The sequence below is a fragment of the Anser brachyrhynchus genome, assembly GCF_964034855.1.
Source record: "Anser brachyrhynchus genome assembly, chromosome: 24".
NCBI classification, from domain to species: domain Eukaryota; kingdom Metazoa; phylum Chordata; class Aves; order Anseriformes; family Anatidae; genus Anser; species Anser brachyrhynchus.
Window position 1 is genome coordinate 2,089,228 of NC_137717.1, and position 22,189 is coordinate 2,111,416.

At 62.7% G+C, this 22,189-nt stretch overlaps 3 protein-coding genes across 10 annotated transcripts in view; all 3 read left to right on the forward strand.

Moving 5' to 3' along the window:
* Positions 1-4,389, forward strand: part of LOC308182351 (gap junction beta-5 protein-like) — a gene marked incomplete at its 3' end in the record, with an annotated part of 107,907 nt that extends 103,518 nt beyond the window's left edge. The window contains exons 12-14 of one of the 4 annotated variants that reach the window (XM_080566819.1): positions 514-2,145; positions 2,272-2,411; positions 3,214-4,389. In XM_080566819.1, the coding sequence (XP_080422945.1) occupies positions 3,238-4,389 (1,152 nt within the window). In that variant the 5' untranslated portion in view covers positions 514-2,145; positions 2,272-2,411; positions 3,214-3,237. The other 3 variants (XM_080566820.1, XM_080566821.1, XM_080566822.1) reach the window with 3 other exon arrangements.
* A 5,899-nt stretch (positions 4,390-10,288) lies between these two features.
* GJB3 (gap junction protein beta 3) lies at positions 10,289-13,920 on the forward strand. 3 transcript variants are annotated; one of them, XM_080566828.1, is made up of 3 exons: positions 10,292-10,429; positions 11,817-12,609; positions 13,075-13,920. In XM_080566828.1, exons 2-3 carry the CDS (start codon positions 11,852-11,854, stop codon positions 13,088-13,090), a joined length of 774 nt encoding a protein of 257 aa, XP_080422954.1. In that variant the 5' UTR covers positions 10,292-10,429; positions 11,817-11,851; the 3' UTR covers positions 13,091-13,920. The 3 variants fall into 3 exon arrangements, with proteins under 3 accessions (XP_080422953.1, XP_080422954.1, XP_080422952.1); XM_080566827.1 differs by having other exon boundaries at positions 10,289-10,429; positions 11,802-13,920; XM_080566826.1 differs by having other exon boundaries at positions 11,817-13,920.
* A 2,013-nt stretch (positions 13,921-15,933) lies between these two features.
* Positions 15,934-19,182, forward strand: GJA4 (gap junction protein alpha 4). 3 transcript variants are annotated; one of them, XM_080566824.1, is made up of 2 exons: positions 15,934-16,008; positions 17,115-19,182. In XM_080566824.1, the coding sequence occupies exon 2, from the start codon at positions 17,136-17,138 to the stop codon at positions 18,162-18,164; it is 1,029 nt and encodes a 342-aa protein (XP_080422950.1). In that variant the 5' UTR covers positions 15,934-16,008; positions 17,115-17,135; the 3' UTR covers positions 18,165-19,182. The 3 variants fall into 3 exon arrangements, with proteins under 3 accessions (XP_080422950.1, XP_080422951.1, XP_080422949.1); XM_080566825.1 differs by having other exon boundaries at positions 15,944-16,016; XM_080566823.1 differs by lacking the exon at positions 15,934-16,008 and adding an exon at positions 16,130-16,394.
* Positions 19,183-22,189: the final 3,007 nt, after the last annotated feature.

Sequence of the window (22,189 nt, forward strand, 5' to 3'; positions counted from 1 at the left end):
TGCTTTTTCATGCTGTGGGAACCCTCTGGTCAATACCAGGCCAGCTGCCCGTGTGCTGAGGGGTTTCCCTGGTGCTCCACCGCATCCCTTCCCTGCTGCCCCTTTCCTGCACCATCAGCACAGCACCAGGGAGGGGGCAGCGGCTCTGTGCCAGCCCCCAGCCTGCCCAGGAGCAGCTGCTGGCTGCGGGTATTTGGGCTGTACCCCACCCCAAACTTCCCTAGCTTGGCTTCTTAAAAAATAAAAAATAAAAAATAAAAAAATCAATTTTTTCAGACAAAAATAACAGCCATCACAGGTGCTTTCAGATGGGTGAAAGTGAAGCAGGGCCCTCAGGACACACCTTTGCTGGGTGCCCTGTGGAGTCCCTGGGGTTGGGGAGCCCAGCAGCTGGTCCTGGGGAAGGGCTGCCAGAATGGGGGGGCCTTGCCCAACGAGAGGAGCCAGGCAGCTTGCCCTTCACAGCACCAGCACCAAACGCATTTCCTCCCTTGAATATTGTTTCTAATCCAGGTAAATAGCTCCCAAAACTGTGCTGGCAGCACCGATGCTGCTTGCCTAGGGGGAAAGGAGCTCTGGTGGCCTCACCTACGGCAGGCAGAGGACAACGCCGTGCCTCGGCGTGTGCAGCGGGAAGATGGGCAGGACCGCTCACCCACTGCCTTGCAGAGTTTCCTCCGCCGTGTGATTCATGTCAGGAGCTTGTTGGGTGACTCCGGGATGAATGACGCTATATAAATGCAAAGCGTTATTAATATTTCATGCGGTAGGGAAAGCGCACAACTGGGGCTCGTTCCTGCAAGCCGAAGTGCTGCCGTCGGCGCATCTCCCCGGCCCCGAGCTGCTTTCCTCCAGCAGAGGGTGCAGCCTGGGGCAGCTCCCTGCCCCTGGAAAACAAATCTGCAGCAAACCGAAGCGGGAGAGGCAGCTGTGGGATGCCACCATCCCTTACGGGCATCCGTCTGTCCTGTTCGGGAGACGACGCAAACGCCCCGTCCCTTCCCTGCTTCCTCAGGAGGACATCCACTCGATGTGACTGCCCAAAAGAGAGGGTTTTAACCCAGAAAGCGGCAAGCCATGAGAGCCTCTTTGGATATCTGCAAGCCTGGGGCAGGGGGCTCCCTGCCGGGTGCTGTGGGACGAGGGTCTGCCCTGGGATCCTGCTCCCAGGGGGGCTGGGAGCCCCCTTCCCATCACAGCCGCTGCACCGGCGGGTTAAAAATAAATAAAATTAGAAAAAAAAGGGCTTGTTTGATTTCAAACTGCAGAACTCTTCCCTGGAGCCATCGGCAAACAGTGGTAATTTACTTTACAGCTGTTTAGATTTGTTTCTCTCCATTTTTTTTAAAACCCAGCGGAATTGCAAATGAAACGTGTATGTGCTCCTCAGATGACTCGGGCTCTACGTGAGCTCTCGCACCCCACGCAGCAGCAGCCGCTCCCCGGACCCTCACCCACCCGATCCCTGTGCCTGCGGTGCCCCGGGGGTGGGCAGGCATCAGAAAGAGGCTTCCGTGGGAGGGGGTCCCCGTCCCGGGAGGGTCCTGGGCTCTGGGTTGGGGGGGCAACGGGAAGGGGACTTGCACCAGCTTGCAGCACAGGTATGGGGAGCCTGGAAAAGGTGGTTAATTAATTCCCAGCGAAATAATCAGCTGCCACCTACTCGTCAGAAGGCAGGGAGGGAAAAATGTTCTTATTAAAGCGTTGGCACGGTGCAAAGTCTGAGTAAAAGGGGATTACGAAGGGTGGGGTTTGGCTCCCAGGGCTTTGGCCACGTCACCCCCTGGGGGTACAAGAGAGGGAAGATGGGGAGGGGGCAGCAACACCCAGGCTGCCACCGTGCTGGGGGACCTTGGTGTCCCCAGAGCAGCCAGGGACAGGCAGCCCCGAGCCCCTGCCCTTCCCCACGGTGGTGCAGCCGGTGCTGCCCGGGGGCAGGATTGGGCCCCACGCAGCGCGGCAGTGCTTGGCCTGATGGGGCATGCAGGGATCTGCCTCGAAGCCTGTCCCTTCCCCCGGGAATCTCCTCCTCGCTCCCAGGAGCCCCAGGATGACTCACGCGGCACCTCGGCACCGGGCGATGCGCTCCTGCCGCGGGCGAGCACCGACCGAGCGGCGGCCTGGCCTCTGCTGGGACGTCCCCAGGTAAGGGACAGCCTCAGGGGCTGGGGGATGTCCCCCTGAAACAGCACCCAGCCCTGGCAGGCAGGGTGGGCTGGTGGGGGGGGTCTCCCACCGTGGGTGCACACAGCTGAGCTCGACCTGCCGCAGGGCGACCGGCACTCCCCGGGCTGCTGCCGCGAGCTTGCACGGGAAAGGTGAAAGCTGGATTTTGTGTCCCCAGTCCTGAGTCCGAGCCTCCCTGGCTCCGTCCGACCCCACGGATCGAGGCAGCGAGAAGGGAGCTCCAGGTACGTGCATGGGATCGTGTTGGAGGGGCCCCCAACTTACGGGCCAGCCCCACAGGTGGGTTTGGGCAGCACGGGCTGTGCAGAGCAGCAGGATCTGTATGGCGCTGCCAGCGAGGGTGAATCCTGTTATTTTATTGATAGAGAAGTTGTTTAAGGAGAGTTGGTGCCAAACAGCCCCGGGAGTCCTGCTTGGCCATAGACCCGCTCCACGTGCAGCGGGTTTATCAGGGTCAAACAAGCCGCTCGGGGTCCTGGGGCTGCTATGGGCTGAGATTAACCTGAGCTGATGAAATTTGGTTATAGTGGGCACCCAGCCCCAGAGCAGCACCTCTGCAGCGTTGGTGCTGAGCTGGTGCTGGGCTCCTGCTGTGCTGTGGGGCGGGGGGAGCGGAGGAGCTGTCAGATTCCAGCGATGGGAGAGGACGACGTGGCGGCGGAGCTGCCGGGTGAGTCAACGCCCTGGCCTGCTCCTGTTTGTTGTGCCGAGCCCGGCAACGTAAGAAAAAGAAATCACAAATAGCTGGGCAGCCAGGCGAGAGATGGGGAGGATGGCACGGGATGGGGGGAGGCTGAGCTGGGCATGGACCACGGTGGGCTGTGGCTGAAGGACTTCGCTGGGTCCCTGAGTCCCCGCAGATGGGGACGGAGCCCTGCAGGGGGACACCTCGGCCTTAGGTCAGTGCTGGGCACCTTTTGGTGACTTGGGGCACGTTTTGTTGCCTTGGGGGACGCAGCTGCTCGGATGGGGACATTCTGCTGCTTTCAGGGACAGTCGCTGTCACCGTGTCTCCTCTCTTCCTAGGTTAGCTAACAGGACCAGGGGACCATGAACTGGGGGGTATTCGAGGGGCTCCTCAGCGGGGTCAACAAGTACTCCACGGCCTTCGGCCGCATCTGGCTCTCCCTCGTCTTCATCTTCCGCCTGCTGGTCTACGTGGTGGCGGCCGAGCGCGTCTGGAGCGACGACCACAAGGACTTCGACTGCAACACGCGGCAGCCGGGCTGCACCAACGTCTGCTTCGACCACTTCTTCCCCGTCTCGCACATCCGCCTGTGGGCCCTGCAGCTCATCCTGGTGACCTGTCCCTCCCTGCTGGTCATCATGCACGTGGCCTACCGCGAGGCCAAGGAGCAGAGGCGCCACGCCGCCGCGGGGAGCGACTACCGCTGCCTCTACCCCAACCCCGGCAAAAAGCGGGGCGGGCTGTGGTGGACCTACCTGCTCAGCCTCATCTTCAAGGCTGGCGTGGACGTAATCTTCCTCTACATCTTCTACCGCTTGTACAGGAACTACACCCTGCCCTCCGTGGTGAAGTGCGAGCTGCCCCCGTGCCCCAACATTGTGGACTGCTTCATCTCCCGGCCCACCGAGAAGAACATCTTCACCATCTTCATGGTGGTCACCACCTGCATCTGCATCGCACTCAGCCTGGTCGAGGCCACCTACCTGATCGGCAAGCGGTGCTGCGAGTGCCTCCAGGCCCGCAGTGGGGAGAGCTGCCAGCACAGCCGGGACTGCACGCTCTCCTGCGCCGAGCCTGAGGACACCGGGGGGCAGGGTTTCCCCCCGGGGGACTGCAAGCCCCCCACGACCTCTATCCCCAAAACCTCCATCCCCACAGCTTCCATCTCCAGAGCCTCCATCTCCACAACCTCCATCCCCACAGCCTCCATCCCCACGGCCTCCATCCCCACGGCCCCCATCCCCACGGCCTCCATCCCCACAGCCTCCATCCCCACAACATCCATCCCCACGGCCCCCATCCCCACGGCCCCCATCCCCACAGCCTCCATCCCCATGGCCCCCATCCCCATGGCCCCCATCCCCACGGCCTCCATCCCCATGGCCCCCATCCCCATGGCCCCCATCCCCACAGCCTCCATCCCCACAACATCCATCCCCACAGCCTCCATCCCCACGGCCCCCATCCCCACGGCCTCCATCCCCATGCCCGAGCAGGAGCAGGTTCCTCCCTAGGGCTGCCCGTAGCCGCCTGCCTGCCCCAGCCCCTGCTCCTCCAGGTGGGACCCTTCGAAGTCCTGGTCATGGGAGTGCCGGGGGGGCTGCACCGTCAAGGTGGGGGTCAGCCTCTCCCCTCCTTGGGGCAAGGCACTTTGTGTTATTCTGATGAATTTAGGATAAAAGGAGGTGCTGCAGGACGTGTGGGTGCTCTCTGAGAGCCAGCAGGTGCTGCAAGGTGAGGGACGAGCAGCTCCATGGCAGCTGGGAGCCAGCACCGAGCGCTGAGTGCGAGCCTGTCCCAGCTGGGGCTGGCTTAGCCGATCCTGAGTATATCCCTGCAGTGAATAAAACTTTCTGTCTCTACGACGTGACAGACAAATTAGTGGTTTTCCTGCTTTTTGGGCACAAAACTTCATGGGAGCTCTTGTGCCGAGAGGGGTGCAAGGACTGTGTCACCCCCAAAACGCATTGTCCCCACCGCCAGCAAAGGGACCCAGATGCGGGCCACAGCACTGAGCAAGGTGGACAGCTTCTTTACCCCCCTGTAACCACAGGCTCTGTAAAAATTTAATAAATTCTTGATGACCAACTGGGACAAGAGCGTGTGCTTGGCAAGGAAGCGCAGGGGCAAGGAGCTGGGCGGGCAGAGCCCGCTGTGGGCTGCAGGCTCTTCCTGCAAAGCCAGAGAAAAACACACGAGCGAAACAGGCAAATAAAGGAGAGGAAAAACACCCCAGCCATTGATTAAACAATAACATTAAATGGCAGAATATGATCTCGTTTATTGCTGTAATATGTCGCGTTCTGCCGTGACTCAGGCTGCTCTGCAATTTCTAAGGCCATCAACAGTAACTGAACATTAGCTGGAATGAATAATTAACAATAATTTCATGGCGAATGCACTCATAAGTAACATTAACACTGAACAAGCAGCTCGATCTGTTACTGGTTTCGCTGTATTTAGAGGGTGCAATTATTATTTTTTCCGTGTGCACAGAAAGCCCCAGTGCTCGCCGTGCCTGCTGCCGAGAAAAGGCACGGGGGGGATGCCGGCACCTGGCCCTTCAGAGCAGGTCTTTGCTTGGCAGCCCCTCATGGCAGCTCCTGCAGTTTGCAGCACCTCTGAGCCCCTGAACCTGGCCTCGTGTGAGCCCCTGAAACCGATCTCACCTGAGCCCCTGCCTCTGCAAAGCGGTGTGCGGAGGTGGAGGGACCCCCATGGCCAGAAGCCACAGGGGGCCACCAGGCAGGAGCCAGCCTGGCCAAACACCAGGGTGGAGAAGCATGGGGAGGGGGGCTCTGCCACCAGGCTGGGACCCCCTGAGCACCCAGCAGCTCCTTGCACCAACACTGGTGAGTTTGGAGACCCTTGGGGTAATGAATACAGTGAATATAGGCGGGTTTCTTCCACCCCTTTTAGGGGAAGGTGTGTTGATCTCTGGCTTCCCTCCGTCCTCTCTCCTTGCTGGATCATCCGCCGGAAAATTTTCCTTGCTGAGACGTTCAGCGTCAGAGGACTGAAGTTGTTCTTTGTGTGAGCCCTCGCCTCTCGTTTGAAGAGCTGGGGCTGGGCTGTTTGTTTTCACGCAGCGCTGACTGCTGCTGATCGAGGCCGTCGTCCAACAGCAAAACCCAGAGGTGTTCCCCAGGTGGAAGCGATAATCGCTGCAGGAATGGGACGCATCCAGCTCAGCCCAGCTCCAAACACCTCTGCCCCACTTCCACACATCACAAATGAGACCTGACCGTCCAGGTGCCACTTGCTGGGCCACGTTATCTCGCCCCGAGCAAGCGTCGCGGCAGCTCTGCAAAGCTCCGGGTGCCTTGCACCATCCAGAATTAGGCTCAGCAGTGGCTGGCATCAGCCAGGGTACCAGCACAGTCACTTGTCTTGTTATCGCAGGTGTGTTTCTGTACCAAAGGGAGCCGAGATCACGCTGGTCAGTGCTGCAGGAGCTGGGGACTGTGGCACCTTGGTGGGGCGCAGGGCACGTGGCGATGGGCAGGACTAGTGTTGGTGGCACAGTAAATAAGCTGGGGGATGTTACAATAAAAGCTGAATGTTTTCTACTCTTTGCATCATCATCCAGGGGACTGGTTTTGCTTGGGAGGGATGCCCAGAAGCCCCCGGAATTTTTGGGAGGGTGGATTTAAAACAAAAGCATGGCGAACTCCAGCCTAACCAGAGACACAGAGGGGCTCACATGCCCTGCGGTGCCGGGCAGGGCAGCCCATCCTTCCCAGCAGGGTCGTGTTTCTTCACGGTCTGATATCCGCCTGCTTGCTGGGAATTGAGGAGAAAACGTCTGATTTATGGCCAAATTGCTTGAGCGAGCTGCTGCCCCGCTCCCACGCTCCCGGTGACTCCCACACCCCCAGCGCCTGCGGGGAAGGTCAGGGCCCCAGGGACGCGGCAGGGGCACGGATCAAAAACCGGGCCAGGTCCCAGCCCTGGCAGGCGACCGAACGCCTCCATCTCGCAGTGCCCCACTCAAGACCCTTTTAAAGAGACTTTGAGGTTTTTTTCCGATGGCGTTCGGAGGCTGTGTGCTCCGCCGCTCGATTATTTCCTTTATGGAGGACCCGAGGTCAGGCCACGGGAAGTCACTGGAGGTTTTCAGCATTCACGTGCGGCACCGACGGGGACGCGTAGGCAGGACGGGGCGCACGGGGACCCTCCCAGGGATGCCAGTGGATCTGGGCAGACTCTAAGGGTCCTGCTCCAGCTTGGGCATGAATTCAAGGGGTGAGCTCAGGCATATGGCGGAAAAGGGAACCCTCCTGCGGGGACTAGGAGCAATCCTGCTGCTCAGACCACGGCAAAGCCTGGCCACGGATGGGAGACTTGCTCACAGCAGGGCCGCCCAAATACCCGGCTGAGCGCTGCAAAACACGGGGTGTTTTCCTTCCCCACCCAATTGCCGTGGGGGAAATCTTCTGTCTGTGTCAAAAGGCGCTGAACTTTCTCACCGTGGCAGCATCGCCAGCCAGGCTGGGAGCCTCGGGGCATGCGGCCCCTCCTGAAATGCCCAAATTGCAGCCGAGGGGCTGTCGGGGTCTATGGGGTTTGGGGGAAGGGAGGCAGGTGCTGCCCCAGGAAGGCACCAGACCTGCTGGGTGGCTCTCAGCTCCTTGCTTCTTCCTCCTCTCAGGCCACAGCCCCCAAATTCCTGCCCCAGCTTGTGGCTTGCTACAAAATAGCTCAAATTCCTGATCCTGCCGATAGGTGCCCAGGGCTGGGTGGGTTCCTGGCTGCTCCGGGAAATGTGGGGAAATGGGTGCCTGCGCCTGCCCCTCTGATCTGCGCACCCCCAGACTCCCACGTCAGCGCCCCATTGGGGTGCCATTTCCCCTCTGCCTTTGGGAGAAGAGGGAAAAAGCCAGGAAGGGCTCAGGGTTGCGGATTTGGCACAGGGACTGCAGCCAGGTGCCATGGTGCTGCGGTTGTACAGGCACAGGAGCAAGCCACCAAGACAGGGAGAGGTGCCCTGGAACCCCACTGGAGTTTCCTTGGGGCTCCCCGGCCCCCTGCTCCCCACCGTGCCCCCAGCCTGGCCCCTCCAGCTTTGTTTGACCTCCTGGCGAAAAGAAATGCTGCAGGGCTCTGGCATCTCAGGGAGCAGCTCCTTGTCTGCCACGAGTGCCCTGAGCAAACCTCTCAGAGCATCAAGCACCCGCGGGGCTCTGCAGCTGGGAGGGGACCTAGCACGGTGCCGCGGGGCTCCAAAGCCACAGGGTGCTCAGCCTGGGGCGTGCCGGAGCGATGCCAGACTCGGGCCAGCCGCAAGGCCAGGTAAAACACAGGCAAGCGGAAACACATTCCTGCCTGGGCCACCATATTCCTGCCTGGGCCACCACATTCCTGCCCAAGCCACGTCCAGAGGCGTGAAATGGGGCTGCTCAGCGGGGAGAGGCAGAGTGGGGACATTTGGTGCTACTTGGCTGCCTGGGCAGGAGGGTCTGACCTCCTGGGAGCCCCCGGTGCTCTGGGAGAGGGGTGTTCCCCTTAGGGACATGTCCCGGGTCCCCAAAGGATGGGATGGGACGTGGTCAGCAAGGCAGGGTCGCTCTGCAGCCGGTCACTGCCATCGGGTTTGTGCCAGCCTTTGGGAAAGGTCCTGGCTGGCAGCGCAGGGCGGTGGCCGTAGGATGCCGTAGGTGGGAGATACCGATGTTCTCGGTATTAGTAAGGCAAAAGCGTTTTAAAAATAGGTTAGAGTTGCATAATTTGTGATTCTTAGCAACCGGTGCTGTTGCCCCACTCGCAGCGGGTGCGGCTGGGGCTGAGGTACGGTGAGAGCCCGGTGCTGGCTCCCAGCCCCCTGCTCCCTGCGGGTCTGCTGCGGGTTCACCGTGCTCAGAGCCCCCGGGCACGGGGCGTCGCCTGGCGGGAGCCGCGGGTGTCACCGTGGGAGGAATCCAGCTCTGTCGCTCTCTCTGCAGGATTTGACCTGCCTTTATTATTCAACCTGAGCGTGTGCGTGCATGTGCGCAGACAATAACCTCCGCGGAGCTGTTTGCCAGACTCACCCAGGTGCTAGGAGCAGAACAACTCACCCGCCTGCTCCCGACACACACGCTCAGCGCTGCGGACGAGACCCGAGCACACAGGGAGGCTGCAGAACACGCAACCAGGAAAGGGTTTCCCCGCTCCAAAAGGAAGTCCCGCTCCCTCTGGCCACGTACCCGCAGGGCAGGTACCTCTACCATGGCTGGGGCGGAGGTTTTGGGGGGACATGAACCCATCAGTGCTAAGGGGGTGCAGGTGGGAGGTGTGTTACAGCCGTAGCTGGGGATGTGGTGCTGCAGTGGCTGAAGCTGGGGACTTCGAGCGATGCCAAGACCCCACAGGTGGTGCTGGGGACCCTGCCCCACGGGGCTGTGCATGGTGGTGCACCCACAGCTGAGCGCATGCACCCAGGGAGGCGATGCAGGGGGCACGGCACCCTAAGGAGCAGCAAAGGCCACCCCATCTCTGCTTCTCCATCCTGCCGCCTACTCCGGGGACCAAAAGATGCAGAGCCCCTCTCTGTTGCATTCACACCCCGGGCAGAAGCCAGGCACTTTCGGGCCCAACACCCTGCACCCACGCGGGGCAGCACCCGGCGGTGACGCAGCGGGCTGGCACGCGGCGGCGCTGGGTGCTGCCGAGGGAGCTGGGCTCTGGGGGAGGCAAACCGGCGCTGGGGGCAGAGCCCAGCACACCTGGAGAGCAGCCTCTGCTCCGCCTGGCCCCCAGCCAGCACCGGCCGGGCCGTGGGGCTTGCACAACGCTCAGCACCACGCCCCGCGGGGCTCAGCTCCCGGCCCTCTCCCTCCTGCCCCGCTGCGGACCCATGGCTGGAGCTGGCACCGGGCTGAGCTGGGCAGGTGGGTGCTGGATGGGTTGGTGCCGGGTAGGTGGGTGCTGGGTGGGTGGGTGCTGGGTAGTGTCACCCATGGAGCCCCAGGAATTTGGGGAATTTGCAGATGGCCATCCGGGGGGCTGGTGACAGGGCTCTGGTCCTTGCGGGGTGTGCAGGGGTGACGGGCTCCAGCCTTCGCTCAGCAGCTTTTGGGTGCGGAGGGGAAAGTGGTGGCTCCCTGCTCCTGATCCTACAGCTGATGTGGAGGAAGGGCCGGGAGGGAGTGCTGGGCTTGCCCCCACCCCGGTATGTGCTGCTGGGGGTGGAGGCTCTGCGGGGCTCAGACATGGTGCAGAGGCATGCAGGGACGAGCAGAAGCACTGCCCTGGTGCAGGACCCCCAGCACAGCACCGTGTACCCGAGGCCGTGCTCCTTGGGGCGTCCCAGCACCAGCAGCACAGGCTGGCCACGCACACCCTCAGGGCTGGGCTCTCAGCAGCCCCACGGGCTCCAGGCAGCGCTCGAGGCTCTGATCCTTCCCCACAGCCCCGGGACACCGTGCTATACTGCACAGCCCTGCCCAGATGTAAGAGAGCAGCGAGGGGACCCCGAGCACCCGGCTGTGATCGCGCCACCAGCCATGCCCCGAGCTGGGCACTTCCCCACCCCCAGCCCGCGGTAAGCGGGGAAGGAGCCGGATTCTCTTGCAGGTATGTCTTGGAGGGTGCTGGGTTGGCAAGGGCAGCGCTTCTTTGGGGTGTGGAGTGTGGAAATGTTGGGCTGGTGATACTGGGAAGGGTCTCCACTGGAACCATATTTCCTGCTGGGCTGGGCTCACCCCTGTGCCAGCCACGCAGGCACCGGCTGTTGCCAATCCTTGGGGGGCTGCCATGGCTCGCAGCAGTGGGGCTGACCCCCAGCAGGGCTGGCAGGGGACCCAGGGCAGCCCCAGGCTCTGCCGCAGAGCCATTTCAGCCAGCACAGGGCCTCAGGGCTGCCGGCAGAGCCATCAGGACCCTGCCTGTCCCAGGAGCAGGGTGACAGCCGGGGTGACAGCCGGGCTGACGTATGTAGGCTCTCACTTTCAGCAGCTTTGCTCCCACCCAGGCTTGGGTTCCCTTGCACATCGCCTACGAGAGAGAAAACTCGCGTGTCCTGCCGTCCCCAGCTCTGCTGCAACTGCTTCCCCTTGGGGCTCTCAGCTTTAGCAGGGTGCCGCAGCCGTTTAGCCCAGTTCCCCCAGGTGGAAACTGGCCTGAGTGGGGCTGAGACTGGCCGGGTCAGAGTCTGACATCCCATGGGAAGAGCTGTGCCTCCCTGCTGTGTCCCATGGGGAGCCCTGCCAGCTCAGCCCCGCTCCTGCCAGGGAGCTTCCCCCGCTAAGTGACTAACGGCACCCGTGGGGCTCCCCGAAGCCTCCCCTCCTTCATACCAGGGCTCTGATGTGTCTCAGGCACATGCAGCGACGTGCCCTGAGTGATCACACGTCAGTCGGTGTCTGGGTGTCCCGCAGCCAGGACAGGGGCTGGCAAGGCTCCGCAGGGCTGGTGCTGGTGGCCTTCAGCACTTGCCCCTTTGGGCAGCGAAGGAGGACATGGTTGGGGGATGGAAATGCAGGGTCCCCTCCTGCCCCCATCCTGAGGGGCCTGCCAGCTCACGGGGCTGCTTTCTGCTTAAGGCTTTACTCTGCTGAAACACCCAGCACCACGCGCAGCCCCGTCATCCTCCCAGGGCACAGCCTCTCCTTATTTATCCTGGCCCATTCCGGGGAATTTTGTTGCCAATTTATACCAACATACGTAATCGGGGACAGCGGGTGGCAGGGACTTTGCCAGGCTGAGCATCTCTTACGGCAAAGCCTCTATCAGAGGGAAGTGCAGAGAGGTTGAGTCACAGCTGAGCATCACCGTGGGAGCGCGGGGTCGGCCACGTCCCCATCAGCCCAGGCTCTGCGTATATGAGTGGGGTCGTGCCCCGTCCCCAGTAATGGATGGGGGAGAATTTGGGAGGTCAGTGGGGTTACGAGGGTCCGGGCCCTGCTGCAGCACAGCAGAGGAGCTGCCCCACTGCTGTGTCCTCCAGCTGCTCTTTCCCCAGGTTCCTGACTCTGGCCGCCGCCAGCACCGGTCCCCATGGATTGGAAAACGCTGCAGGCGCTGCTCAGCGGGGTCAACAAGTATTCCACGGCCTTCGGCCGCATCTGGCTCTCCGTGGTCTTTGTCTTCCGCGTGCTGGTCTACGTGGTGGCGGCCGAGCGCGTCTGGGGGGATGAGCAGAAGGACTTTGACTGCAACACGCGGCAGCCGGGCTGCACCAACGTCTGCTACGACCACTTCTTCCCCATCTCCCACATCCGCCTGTGGGCCCTGCAGCTCATCTTCGTCACTTGTCCTTCTCTGCTGGTCATCATGCACGTGGCCTACCGAGAGGACCGGGAGAAGAAGAACCGGGAGAAGAATGGGGAGAACTGCCCCAAGCTTTACAGCAACACGGGCAAGAAGCATGGTGGGCTGTGGTGGACCTACCTGCTCAGCCTCTTCTTCAAGCTTGTCATAGAGATCCTCTTCCTCTACCTCCTCCACAAGATGTGGGACAGCTTCGACCTGCCACGGCTGGTCAAGTGCTCCAATCTGCTGCCCTGCCCCAACACTGTGGACTGCTACATCGCTCGGCCTACAGAGAAAAGGGTCTTCACCTATTTCATGGTCGGGGCCTCCTCCATCTGCATTGTCCTCACCGTCTGTGAGATCTTCTACCTCATCTTCAAGCGGGTTGTGCAGAGGGTGCGCAAGTGGAAGAAGGCCACCAAGCGCTCCGTCAGCTACAGCAAGGCCTCCACCTGCCAGTGCCACCTCAAGATGGAGGAGAAGGAAAACAAGTCCCAGAATAGGTGTGTGGCAGCCCTGCGGGCCTCAGCTCCCAACCTGACTTCGATCTGAGGGGGTCGTGGAAGGGGAAGAGGGAGGGAGAAGCGTCCTGACGTGAGCTGGGGATGATGGGCCCTGCGGGCGGCCACCAGCAATGCCACCACCAGACTTTTCAGTTTGGTGGCTCTATAGGGAGGGTGACACATCAACAGGAACTCTCGTGCTTGGTGGCCCCATGGGAACAGGACTGGTGTGAGGCCATCGGGGGCACAGGGCAGGTACTCAGATGGGTGCAGGCTGAGCTGGGACACGCAGTGACACGGGCAGCGGATGAGGGGGTCCCTGTCCCCCACCGGACAGGATGGACACCACCAGGACTCATGACCATGGGCACGTTCATGGGGTGCCCCAGCAGCGAGGGCACGCGTGGTGGTGGCAGGGTGCCTGCTGCCCGCGGGCACGCCTGAGAGTGTCTGTTCTTTCCACAGAGGAGAGGAGCTGTGATCTCCCCTGCCCCACCCAGCTCGCCTTCCCCTTGGACCATGAGTTTTTCAAGCCTACACATTTCCCAAACCCTGGAGATTTGACCCTTTATGAGAAATGACTGACCCCCAAGAAGGTTCCCCAGGAGTGGAGCATGGGGTGCCCAAGGAGATGCAGGTAAGGCGAGGGCAGCTTCTGAGCTCTGCTGGCTGCACACGGCGGTGCTGCAGGGCTTGGACACCATGCCGACACATGGACACGGGCCACGAGCTCCAAAAAGCAGCCCCCAAGCTGTCCCCAGTGGGGACGAAGCCTTTGCACTGGGAGGACACAGGGGACTGGGGCCAGCAGGGGAGAACAGCCGGGGGCTCCGATGTCCAAGAGCTTCTCTTGGGTCCTCCCGTGGTGACAGTCCTGGCTTGCTGTGCCTCGCATACACACAGTCCCAAGTGCTGTTCCATCCATCCTCCTTTTTTTTTTTTGTACCAAGAAACAAAGAAAATCCTGGGCGCAGCTCCACAGCCAGAGCCTGCATCGCCGCCTCCTTCGTGCTGCCAGCGTGAAGGTGCGAGCCTTGGTGTGAGCTCTCGGCGCACCCGAAGAAATCCCCGACGGGCAGGGCTCCGGGCTGCTGCCAACTGATTGTTCGTCCCCATTTGCCAGTACCGGGGCAGGAGCAGCTTCCCTCTCTCTGCTCATGCAAGCACCTTGCTGACATCCTGCCCAAGTGGCTTTTCTGGCTCTGCTGCTTCCCTCGGTACCTTTGTACCCACCCCTCGGCTCGATAGATGTGTCACTCACAGCATTAGCTGTGAATCCAAGGGGCCAATAAACGTTACGCTGTTTGTGGACATTGGGATCTGCTCTGCGTGCTGGAGGTTGCAGGGGGGGGAGAGGTGAGGGCTGAAGAAATGCGTTTGCAGAGGTTCCCCAGGAGCCTGTGGCCAGGGCTGGCAGGTCGAGCCCTGGGCCGCTGCCTGGCGGCCGCCTGCTCCCCCAGCTCCTCTTGTCACACGTTGTTACACTCAAATTCACCAGAACTGCATGCTGGCCCCCCAAGGAAATCAAGGAGGGATCAGCATCAATTATTTACTAAACCTCGATAAATATTAAAACAAATAGAAATGATTTTCACTTAATCTCTCCTTAAGCAGCTCTGTGTGGAGGGGCTGTTGGTGTTTCTCAGCCCCAGCTCCACAAACGTCTTGCAGCGTGTGCCACCACGGCTGGGGCTCGTGCTGCTGGCAGCGGGACGTGTCTCTGTGCTGGGACATGGGGCAAGTGCTCCCAGCACAGGCTGCTCGGCGCCGTGCCACTTGTGGCACCGTGGTGCCATGGGGCACCCCACACCAGAGCAAGGATGCTTGGGGATGATGCACGTCGTGGGGTGTTTGACTGGGAAGCACCTCTGGAACCAGTGTGGGGTCTGTTTTGGGGTGTCCTCCCTGTGGCTGGTGTGGGTGAAGCACGTGCTGGGCACGGTCCTGCCGGTGGGTAAAGCAACGTGGGAGCCCGTGCACCCAGAGGTGGGGGCAGCTCCATTTCCTTTGTGGTTCTGAAGCAACCAGAGGTGATCATTTCCTCCCACTGGGGGCTGGCAGGGTGCGGAGTGTCCCCGAGGACAGGCGCCAAGCAGGGACACGTCACGGCAGGGGCGGTGGGAAGGGGTTAGCGGTAAACCTGGCGGGCTGGCTGGGAGACGGCGCTGGGCCTCAAAGCACCCCGGTGCCTCGGCACGGGGCAGCAGGTGGGTGTTACCCGAGGCACGGCAATTATGTTCTATTAAACATAACGATGCTGTTCCGGCTCCACCACCCTCTGCTCAGACCTGTCTGCAGGAGGAAATGCCACGTCTCGCTGCAGGACGGGCAGCAGCTCCCTGGCCTAGTTTCTGCTGACATTGCCCAAGCCCAAATCCTGCCACCCCCAGCCGGCCCCGTAAAGCCTGCGGTGACCGCGCCAGCCCGTCGCCGCTGCTGCGGGGGCACAAATGGAGTCCCCCTGACCAGCAGGACTTCAATCAGCGCATAAAATACCAGCTTCCACTCACTGCTTTCCCGAAGCAGAGGCTCTCTGCCAGCCCCGCTCAGGTCCCCTTGCTGGGAACAAAGTCCCCGCTGCCACCCCAGGGGCTCCCCGGCCACCCGCTGTCCCCATCCCCACGCCGGTGCCACCACGTCCCGTGGCTCCAGCCCCACTCTGCCCCCTGCACGCCCCGTCCCAAAGCCTCCATCGAGCCCAACCTTTGCCTAAAACCCGACGGCGGGGCGCAGCCCCCCCGAGTTTGCTCAGCACCGGGCAGGAGCTGGCTGAGCCTCGGGGCTGGAGCTGCGGCGTGGCTCCAGCACCACCCAGTGCCCACGCAGGGCACGGCCCCGCTGCCCCACGGAGCGAAATCCCTCGGACACGGGCCCCCCCGGACACCCCCCGGGCTGGAGCATCCCCAGGGGTCCCACGGCCCCGAGCCCTGCGCCCTGCGCCGCCTCCCGGTGCTGCCCCCGGGGGGATGCTCAGACCCCAGCCGAGCACAGGGAACTCGGCCCCCCCCGCTCCCCCCGCAGGATTTTGGGGGCACAACGGGGCTGGGGACACCCGGGCACGGCCGATCCCACCGCCCACCTCTCCCCCTGCCCCCGCTGGAGCAGCAGGACCCCCGCTTTGCCCCGCTCAGGTTTTGTCTCCCCACGACCACGGGGGGGTTTTCGGTCCCCCCCCTCAACCTCTCTCCCCCCGGCAGCCCCCCCGGGAGGTGCTGGCCGTCCCCCCCCCTCCTGCTCCCCCGTCCCGGCCCCGCTGCCCACACCTGCGGCGCTGCGCTAAGCCCCGGCCCCCGGTTTCCTGCCCGCGCTCCTCCTCCGGCTCCCCCCGGCCCCCCCCGGCCCTACACGGCCACAGCCGCCCGGTCCCGGGACAGGCGGGAGGAGCGCGGAGCTGCGAGGGTGAGCGGGTGGGTGCCTGGGGGGTGCGTGGGTGAGCGGCCCCCCCGAGCCCCCGGTCCCCCCCCGGGAACTGCACCCCGCTTGGGGTCACCCCTCCCTTGCCACCCGCTCCCTGCTTTGGGGTCACCCCTTCTCTGCCTGCAGCCCCCTTTCTGCTTCGCGTCCCCGTGCCGCCCGGTGGGATGTCCCTTTAACTGCCCAGCTGGCGCCTCTGGGTGCTTAATTGGCAGGGGTTAATTAGGAGCCAGCACCGGGGCATCTTCCTCTCTCCCAGCTGGGCTGCAGGGCTGGGTTCCTGTGGGGCGATGCAGGACGGGCTGGCTGGTGGCAGGGGGTGACACTGGGACAACTGGGGGGGTCCCAGAGCAGGTCTGGGTCCGTGCACGGTGAGTGGCTTTGGGCTGGTCGGGCTGGTGGGTATGGGGGAGCGATCTGGGGCTGGGGTGCTATCGCCCCCCAGCAAGGGAGCTGGCTGGAGGCTGTCCCCTTGGTCTGGGGGGCAGCCCCCCGGGTGGTGGGGTGGCTGCTGTACCCGAGGGGTTTGTGTTCCTGTCCCTGTGGCTGTGCTGCTTGCTGCTTTTTAGTGGAAGGCTGTAGGGCGGGGGGATTTGGGCAGCCCCTGGCCAGCGAGACCTCTGCCAGGGCAGCCCCGAGCTGTGGGTGCTGTGGGCTGGGTGCTGCTGGTGAATGGTGAACTTCTACGGGGTCTCTTCTCCCCCAGCCCCATATTTCCGTGCTGGGCAGTGGGGTGGCTCCTTCCTGGGCACCCCTGGGAGCTGGGCAGGCTCTTGCCACGGGCACAGCTTTGTCACTCCCTTGTACAGCAGGGGGAGGTGAAATTAGGGACACCGAGGCTGGTGCAGCCCCGTGGAGGTGTCTCACTGGCCAGTGCTGCCTACTGCAAAAGAAATTCAGCAAAGAAATCCTGCTGGGCTCCCTCCCTGTGGTGTGCCCCGTGGGATGCTCTGCGGTGGGCTGGCCAGGGCACTGCGGAGTGGCCGTGTCCCGAGAAAGCCTCGGGTTTGTGCAGCCCCAGCTGCCCTGAGCTCCCCAGGGTGAAAAAGGAGGTTTTTAACTTTTTCCCCTTCCATCTCTTCTTCTACCAGAAGCACGAGGCTCCCTAGAAGATGGGCGACTGGGGGTTCCTGGAGAAACTGCTGGACCAAGTCCAGGAGCACTCGACGGTGATCGGGAAGATCTGGCTCACCGTGCTCTTCATCTTCCGCATCCTCATCCTGGGCTTGGCCGGCGAGTCCGTGTGGGGGGACGAGCAGTCGGATTTCGTGTGTAACACCAAGCAGCCCGGCTGCACCAACGTCTGCTACGACAAAGCCTTCCCCATCTCCCACATCCGCTACTGGGTGCTCCAGTTCCTCTTCGTCAGCACCCCAACCCTCATCTACCTCGGCCACGTCGTCTATCTGTCCCGGAAGGAGGAGAAGCTGAAGCAGCAGGAGAGCGAGCTGCGGGCTATCCACAGCAAGGACCCGAAGATCGAGCAGGCCCTGGCAGCCGTGGAGAAGAAGATGTCCAAGATCTACGTGACGGAGGACGGGCGGCTCAAGATCCAAGGGGCGCTGATGTGGACGTACATCGTCAGCGTCATCTGCAAGAGCATTTTTGAGGCTGGCTTCCTTGTCGGGCAGTGGTACCTCTACGGCTTCTCCATGGTGCCCCGCTACGTGTGCAAGAGGGACCCCTGCCCGCACCAGGTCGACTGCTTCATCTCCCGCCCCACCGAGAAGAGCATCTTCATCATCTTCATGCTGGTGATGGGCCTGATCTCCTTGGTCCTGAACCTCCTGGAGCTCTTCCACCTGTGCTGCAAGCACCTCTTCAGCACCATCAAGAAGGTGTCGGTGCCGGCTGGCCCCAGCCGGGACACCTTTGCCGACGACCTGGCGTCAGGTCCGTACCCAGCCAAGCACTACCCGTTCCTGCCCATGGCCGGCAGCCACACGCCGCCCTTCCAGGCCTACAACAAGCTCTCCAGCGAGCAGAACTGGGCCAACTTCCACAACGAGGAGAACCTGGCGCTCAGCAGCCCCAGGCCCCTCTCGGACCCCTACGCCCCCAAGGCTCCCGAAGCCCCAGCCCTGGAGGAGAAGCTGTGCAGCCGGCCTGGGAGCTCAGCCTCCAAAAAGCAGTACGTTTAGTGCCGGGCTGGCCCTGGCGGGCTGGGGACCTACACCTGGTCCCCAGCTGGGCCCTGCTCCGGAGGATGTGGCTGCCCACCTTTGGGACCCGATGCTCACGAACTCGGCTGGGTGCTCCCCGGCCCCTGAGCAGAGCCTCGGCTCTCTGTTTTCCCCATGTACGCTGCGAGGAAGGAAACCACGCGGAAACTTCGGGCTGTGCTGGGACGGCGTGTCCCAGGTGGAGGGCTGGCTCCTGCCGTGGGAAAGGGAGCAAATCCCTGGGGATGGGATGGGATGGGGGCCACGGACTGTCCCCAGGGCTGTGCCTGGGGGTCTTCTGCCCCCAAACTGCCCCACGGGACTCGACGGACCCCCTGCCAGTGCGGGAGTGAGCGCACAGCCGTGGGAAGCCGCTCGTGCTGGCCATCAGCCGTGTCCTCTTCCTGTGACCCCTGGCAGAAATCCAGAGCTGCCAGCGCCTCGTGGGGGGGTTTTGCTGCAGGAGCTGCCCCCATCCCCATGGACCTTGGTGGGATTAACCCCGTGCAGCTCCATGTTGTCACCCTGAGCACCCCGGGAGCGTGAACCCCCCCCTGTGTCCTGTCCCCAGACCCTTTCCCACGTGATGTCTCTAAGTTATTTTTAACCCGCTGGTCCCAGCACGGAGCTTTCTGCCTTACGGGTGCAGCTGTGCAGGGGAGTTGTGTGCAGCCCGGTGTTCCTGGGGGAGGAATAATTAGCCTGGCAGTCTCTGGTTTGGGGGGGTTCCTGTTTTAATTACTTTGCACTAGTTATCTCCTGCTGTGGGCTGGCGGGGGCAGAGGGGCTGACCGCTGCCACGTGAGCGCTTGTCCCGGCTCTCCCAGCCCAGCAAAGCTGTGACATGAGCAGGTGCTGCAGGCTCCTGCCCCTCCTGGTGCTCAGGACCAGGGTGTGAGCACAGGATAAGGGCATCGCTCCTCTGTTCTCCTTCCTTTTCCCCCCCCTCCCGGCTTGGAGTGTTGCGTCTTGCTGAATAAAGTTGGATGAATGAAAACATGGAGAGTGCTGTGCCTGTGCTTTGTGGCTGGGGCAGGGATGCTGACATCCCCAGGAGGATGGGGTGGGGGCGAGGAGGTGCCAGGTGAGCTCTGGTTATTGCTCATCGCCAAAAGCCAAAACCTCCCTGCTATAGTACCCTCTCCCCCTGAGCCTCTTCGTGGTTTATCATGGGGCGTTGCAGTGCAGGTTCTGGGTGAAGCAGAAGGGTTTTGGGTGGCCCAATGCAGAGCTCGGCCCCATAGCAAGGGCCTCTCGCCCCCCTGCCCCAGCTCTGCTGCAGATAAACCTCACTGAGGCTGCGGAGCTGCTTGCTGCTGAATAATAGGTGGAAATGAGCTGCAGATAAAGGCACGCAACGCGCGCTGGGGCTGTGTTTAGTTTCCCTGGCCAAGTGAGCCCAGGGCAGAGCCTGCTTTCTGCTGAGGGCCTCTTCAGAGAGGGTGGGACAGACTAAAAATACCCTGGAGAAAATGAAATATGGGTGATACGGGGCGATATCGCTGCCATCGACCACCAGAGGAAGCGGAGAGGGAGGCACCCTGCCGCGCTGCGCCCAGCTGGGGCTGTGCCCAAGCCTCTCCCTGGCTTCCCACCCCACACTGGGATGGGGACACGTCCCTGGAGGGTGCCAAAACCCCGGGCACACTGCTCCCTGCACCCTCCACCACGACACCAGGGCAGACCCCTCCACGGGGACCTTCCCACGTGGAGACCCCCAGGACTGGACCTGGGCTGGCTCCCACCAGGCATCAGCAGAGCCACGAAACCCCGCAGCTCCCCACGCTCAGCCGGGAGGAAATGCCAGTGTGAAAGGTAACGGCGCAGCCGTGCTGCGGCCCCGCAGCCTGTTTACCCGCCGGGCAGCCGCTGTTTTCTCCCCTCGCCTGTCCCGGGCTGATATTTTTGTTGGCACCGGGAGCGCATCACGCTTTTCCAAACAACCCTGCAAGGTGGAAAACAAGACGGCCGCGAGCCCCCTTGTCTAGAGGCAGCAGCCAGCAGGGTCATGCGTGCCCGACCACGGGGGCTGCAACAACACGGCCCCGCACGCTGCTATTGTTCCCGTGTTGGGACGGGGGCAGCCGCAGTGACCCCGCGCCGCCGGGACCTGCCCTTGGCGCACGCCAACAACAACAGCCAGGGCTCACCTGCACCATGGGGCCGGGGCGGCCGCGGGGCCGGGGTGGGCACAAGACCCCCCCCGAAGGTGGGCAGGCGGCCCTAAGGCAAATAAAAGTTTGGAGCTGATAAGAGCGCTGGCTGGCCCGGAGAAGCCCTTTCGCAGAGCCCGGGGACAGATAGCGGCGGGACGGACGCGCGCGGCCTTTCTCACACCTCCGCGCTGCCTCCTGAGTAAACAGGCTCCTCCGGTCCCTTTCTGGGAACTGCACTCACTGGCCCAAAGCCCGGCCCTGTGCCATGGTGCTGAGCCCTGCAGGGGCAAGGGCAGGTGGGGGGCAGCGGGTGAGCAGCTCCCCATGGGCACCCGCGGCGTGGCCGCTTTTTTAGGGTGCTCGCACCCACCACCACCCCCGGGGCTGCTGCCGCCAGGACAGGCGCTGCTTTCACCAAGCTGCTCTTGTACCCCCACCTAGGAGCCTGGGGGGTTTATCCCAATCCGAGGCTGAAGGGATTTTCAGAGGTGCCGCCCCCAAAAACTAACCCAGAGGGAGACCTCCCCGTGCCGTGCCCAACGTGCACGCTTTGCTCCGTGGGTGCAGGCAGCAGCGTGGGGCTGTTTCTGCACACACTAGAAGAAAAGCAAGTGCCCAGAGAGCGATGGGACGTGTTCAAGGGCAGCAGAGAGGGGGAGAGGGGGCTGTCAGCGGGACGTGCACCTGAACTGACCTCCAACAACCTGAAGCTCGGGATGCACAGACGTGGGTGTCCCTTGGGCACGTAGCCATGCACCCCCAGTGCCATGCTGGCAGTTTTTGGGTGGCCACTCAGAGCACCTCCTAATCCAGGAAGAATTTGGGGGCAGCTTTCCAGCCCTGGAGAGGCTGTGCACTTCCCAGGACCCCAGTTCCCGCTGGGGCCATTGCTCCAATGCCAGCCCCAGCCCCCAAAAGCACTGTACCTGCGACAGCCCCAGGACCACGGGTTTGCAGGGAGCATCCTGCCCTCTGCTTGGGGCCAGGCTGGGTTCCCCCGCACAGCCCAGCCCCAGACCGGGGAGAGGAGCAGTGCGAGGGCTGCCGCAGCACGTCCCGCTGCAAGGATCTGCCTGAGGAGCTGGCTGAGCACCAAGGAGTTTATTTTTAAGCTTTCCCAGCATAGAGAAAAGAGCAAGCTTCTAAATCCGACTTGCTCACAGGAAGAGCGGCGGCGGCGGGAGCAAAATTGCAGCTGGGAAGGGAGGAAGGGCAGAGGCTGAGCAAGGTGATGCCAACTGGGGCCAGAGCACGGCCCCCCCGGCCCATGGGGACCCGGAGATGGCCAGGGCAGGAGCAGTCGGGCCCCTGGGTGCTCACTGGGGGCTCGGCTCTGCCTGCAGCCCCCCCCAGCCAGCAGCACCCTCCTGAAGCACCCCGGAGCCCCAGCACCCACCACGGAGGCAGCACCAAAGCAGGGCACAATCCTGCCCTTGTCGGCCCCGCCATCAACAATGCACAATGAAAGCAAAGCAGCCCCCAGACCCACTCCCTTCCTTCCCCCGGCGCAGGGCTATATTTAGCCCTCCAGGCATGGGCACGGCAGACAATGCGGCCCCCTCGCCCCGTGTGAGAACCGCGGGCGAGAGGAAACGCATTCGACAGCCCCAGCGAGTTCAGGCATCCTGACATTGTCCGTTCCCTCTGGCCACCTCTGTGTGAGCAGGCAGCAGCACCAGCACGGCCAGCAGCACCCGCAACCCGTGCCCACCCGGGGATGGGGTCTGGGATCCAGCCCCGAGCTGTGGCCACACAAAGAGGTGACACCGAGCGGGACGTGTCCACCAGAGCTGCACCAGGCCAGGGCTTTGGGGAGGCAGCTTGATTTAAACCAGAGCTGTGCCTCTC

Bases quoted from the DNA above. Each gene is read 5' to 3' on its own strand.
- GJB3 (XM_080566827.1), top strand. From the start codon at position 11,852: ATGGATTGGAAAACGCTGCAGGCGCTGCTCAGCGGGGTCAACAAGTAT.
- GJA4 (XM_080566824.1), top strand. From the start codon at position 17,136: ATGGGCGACTGGGGGTTCCTGGAGAAACTGCTGGACCAAGTCCAGGAG.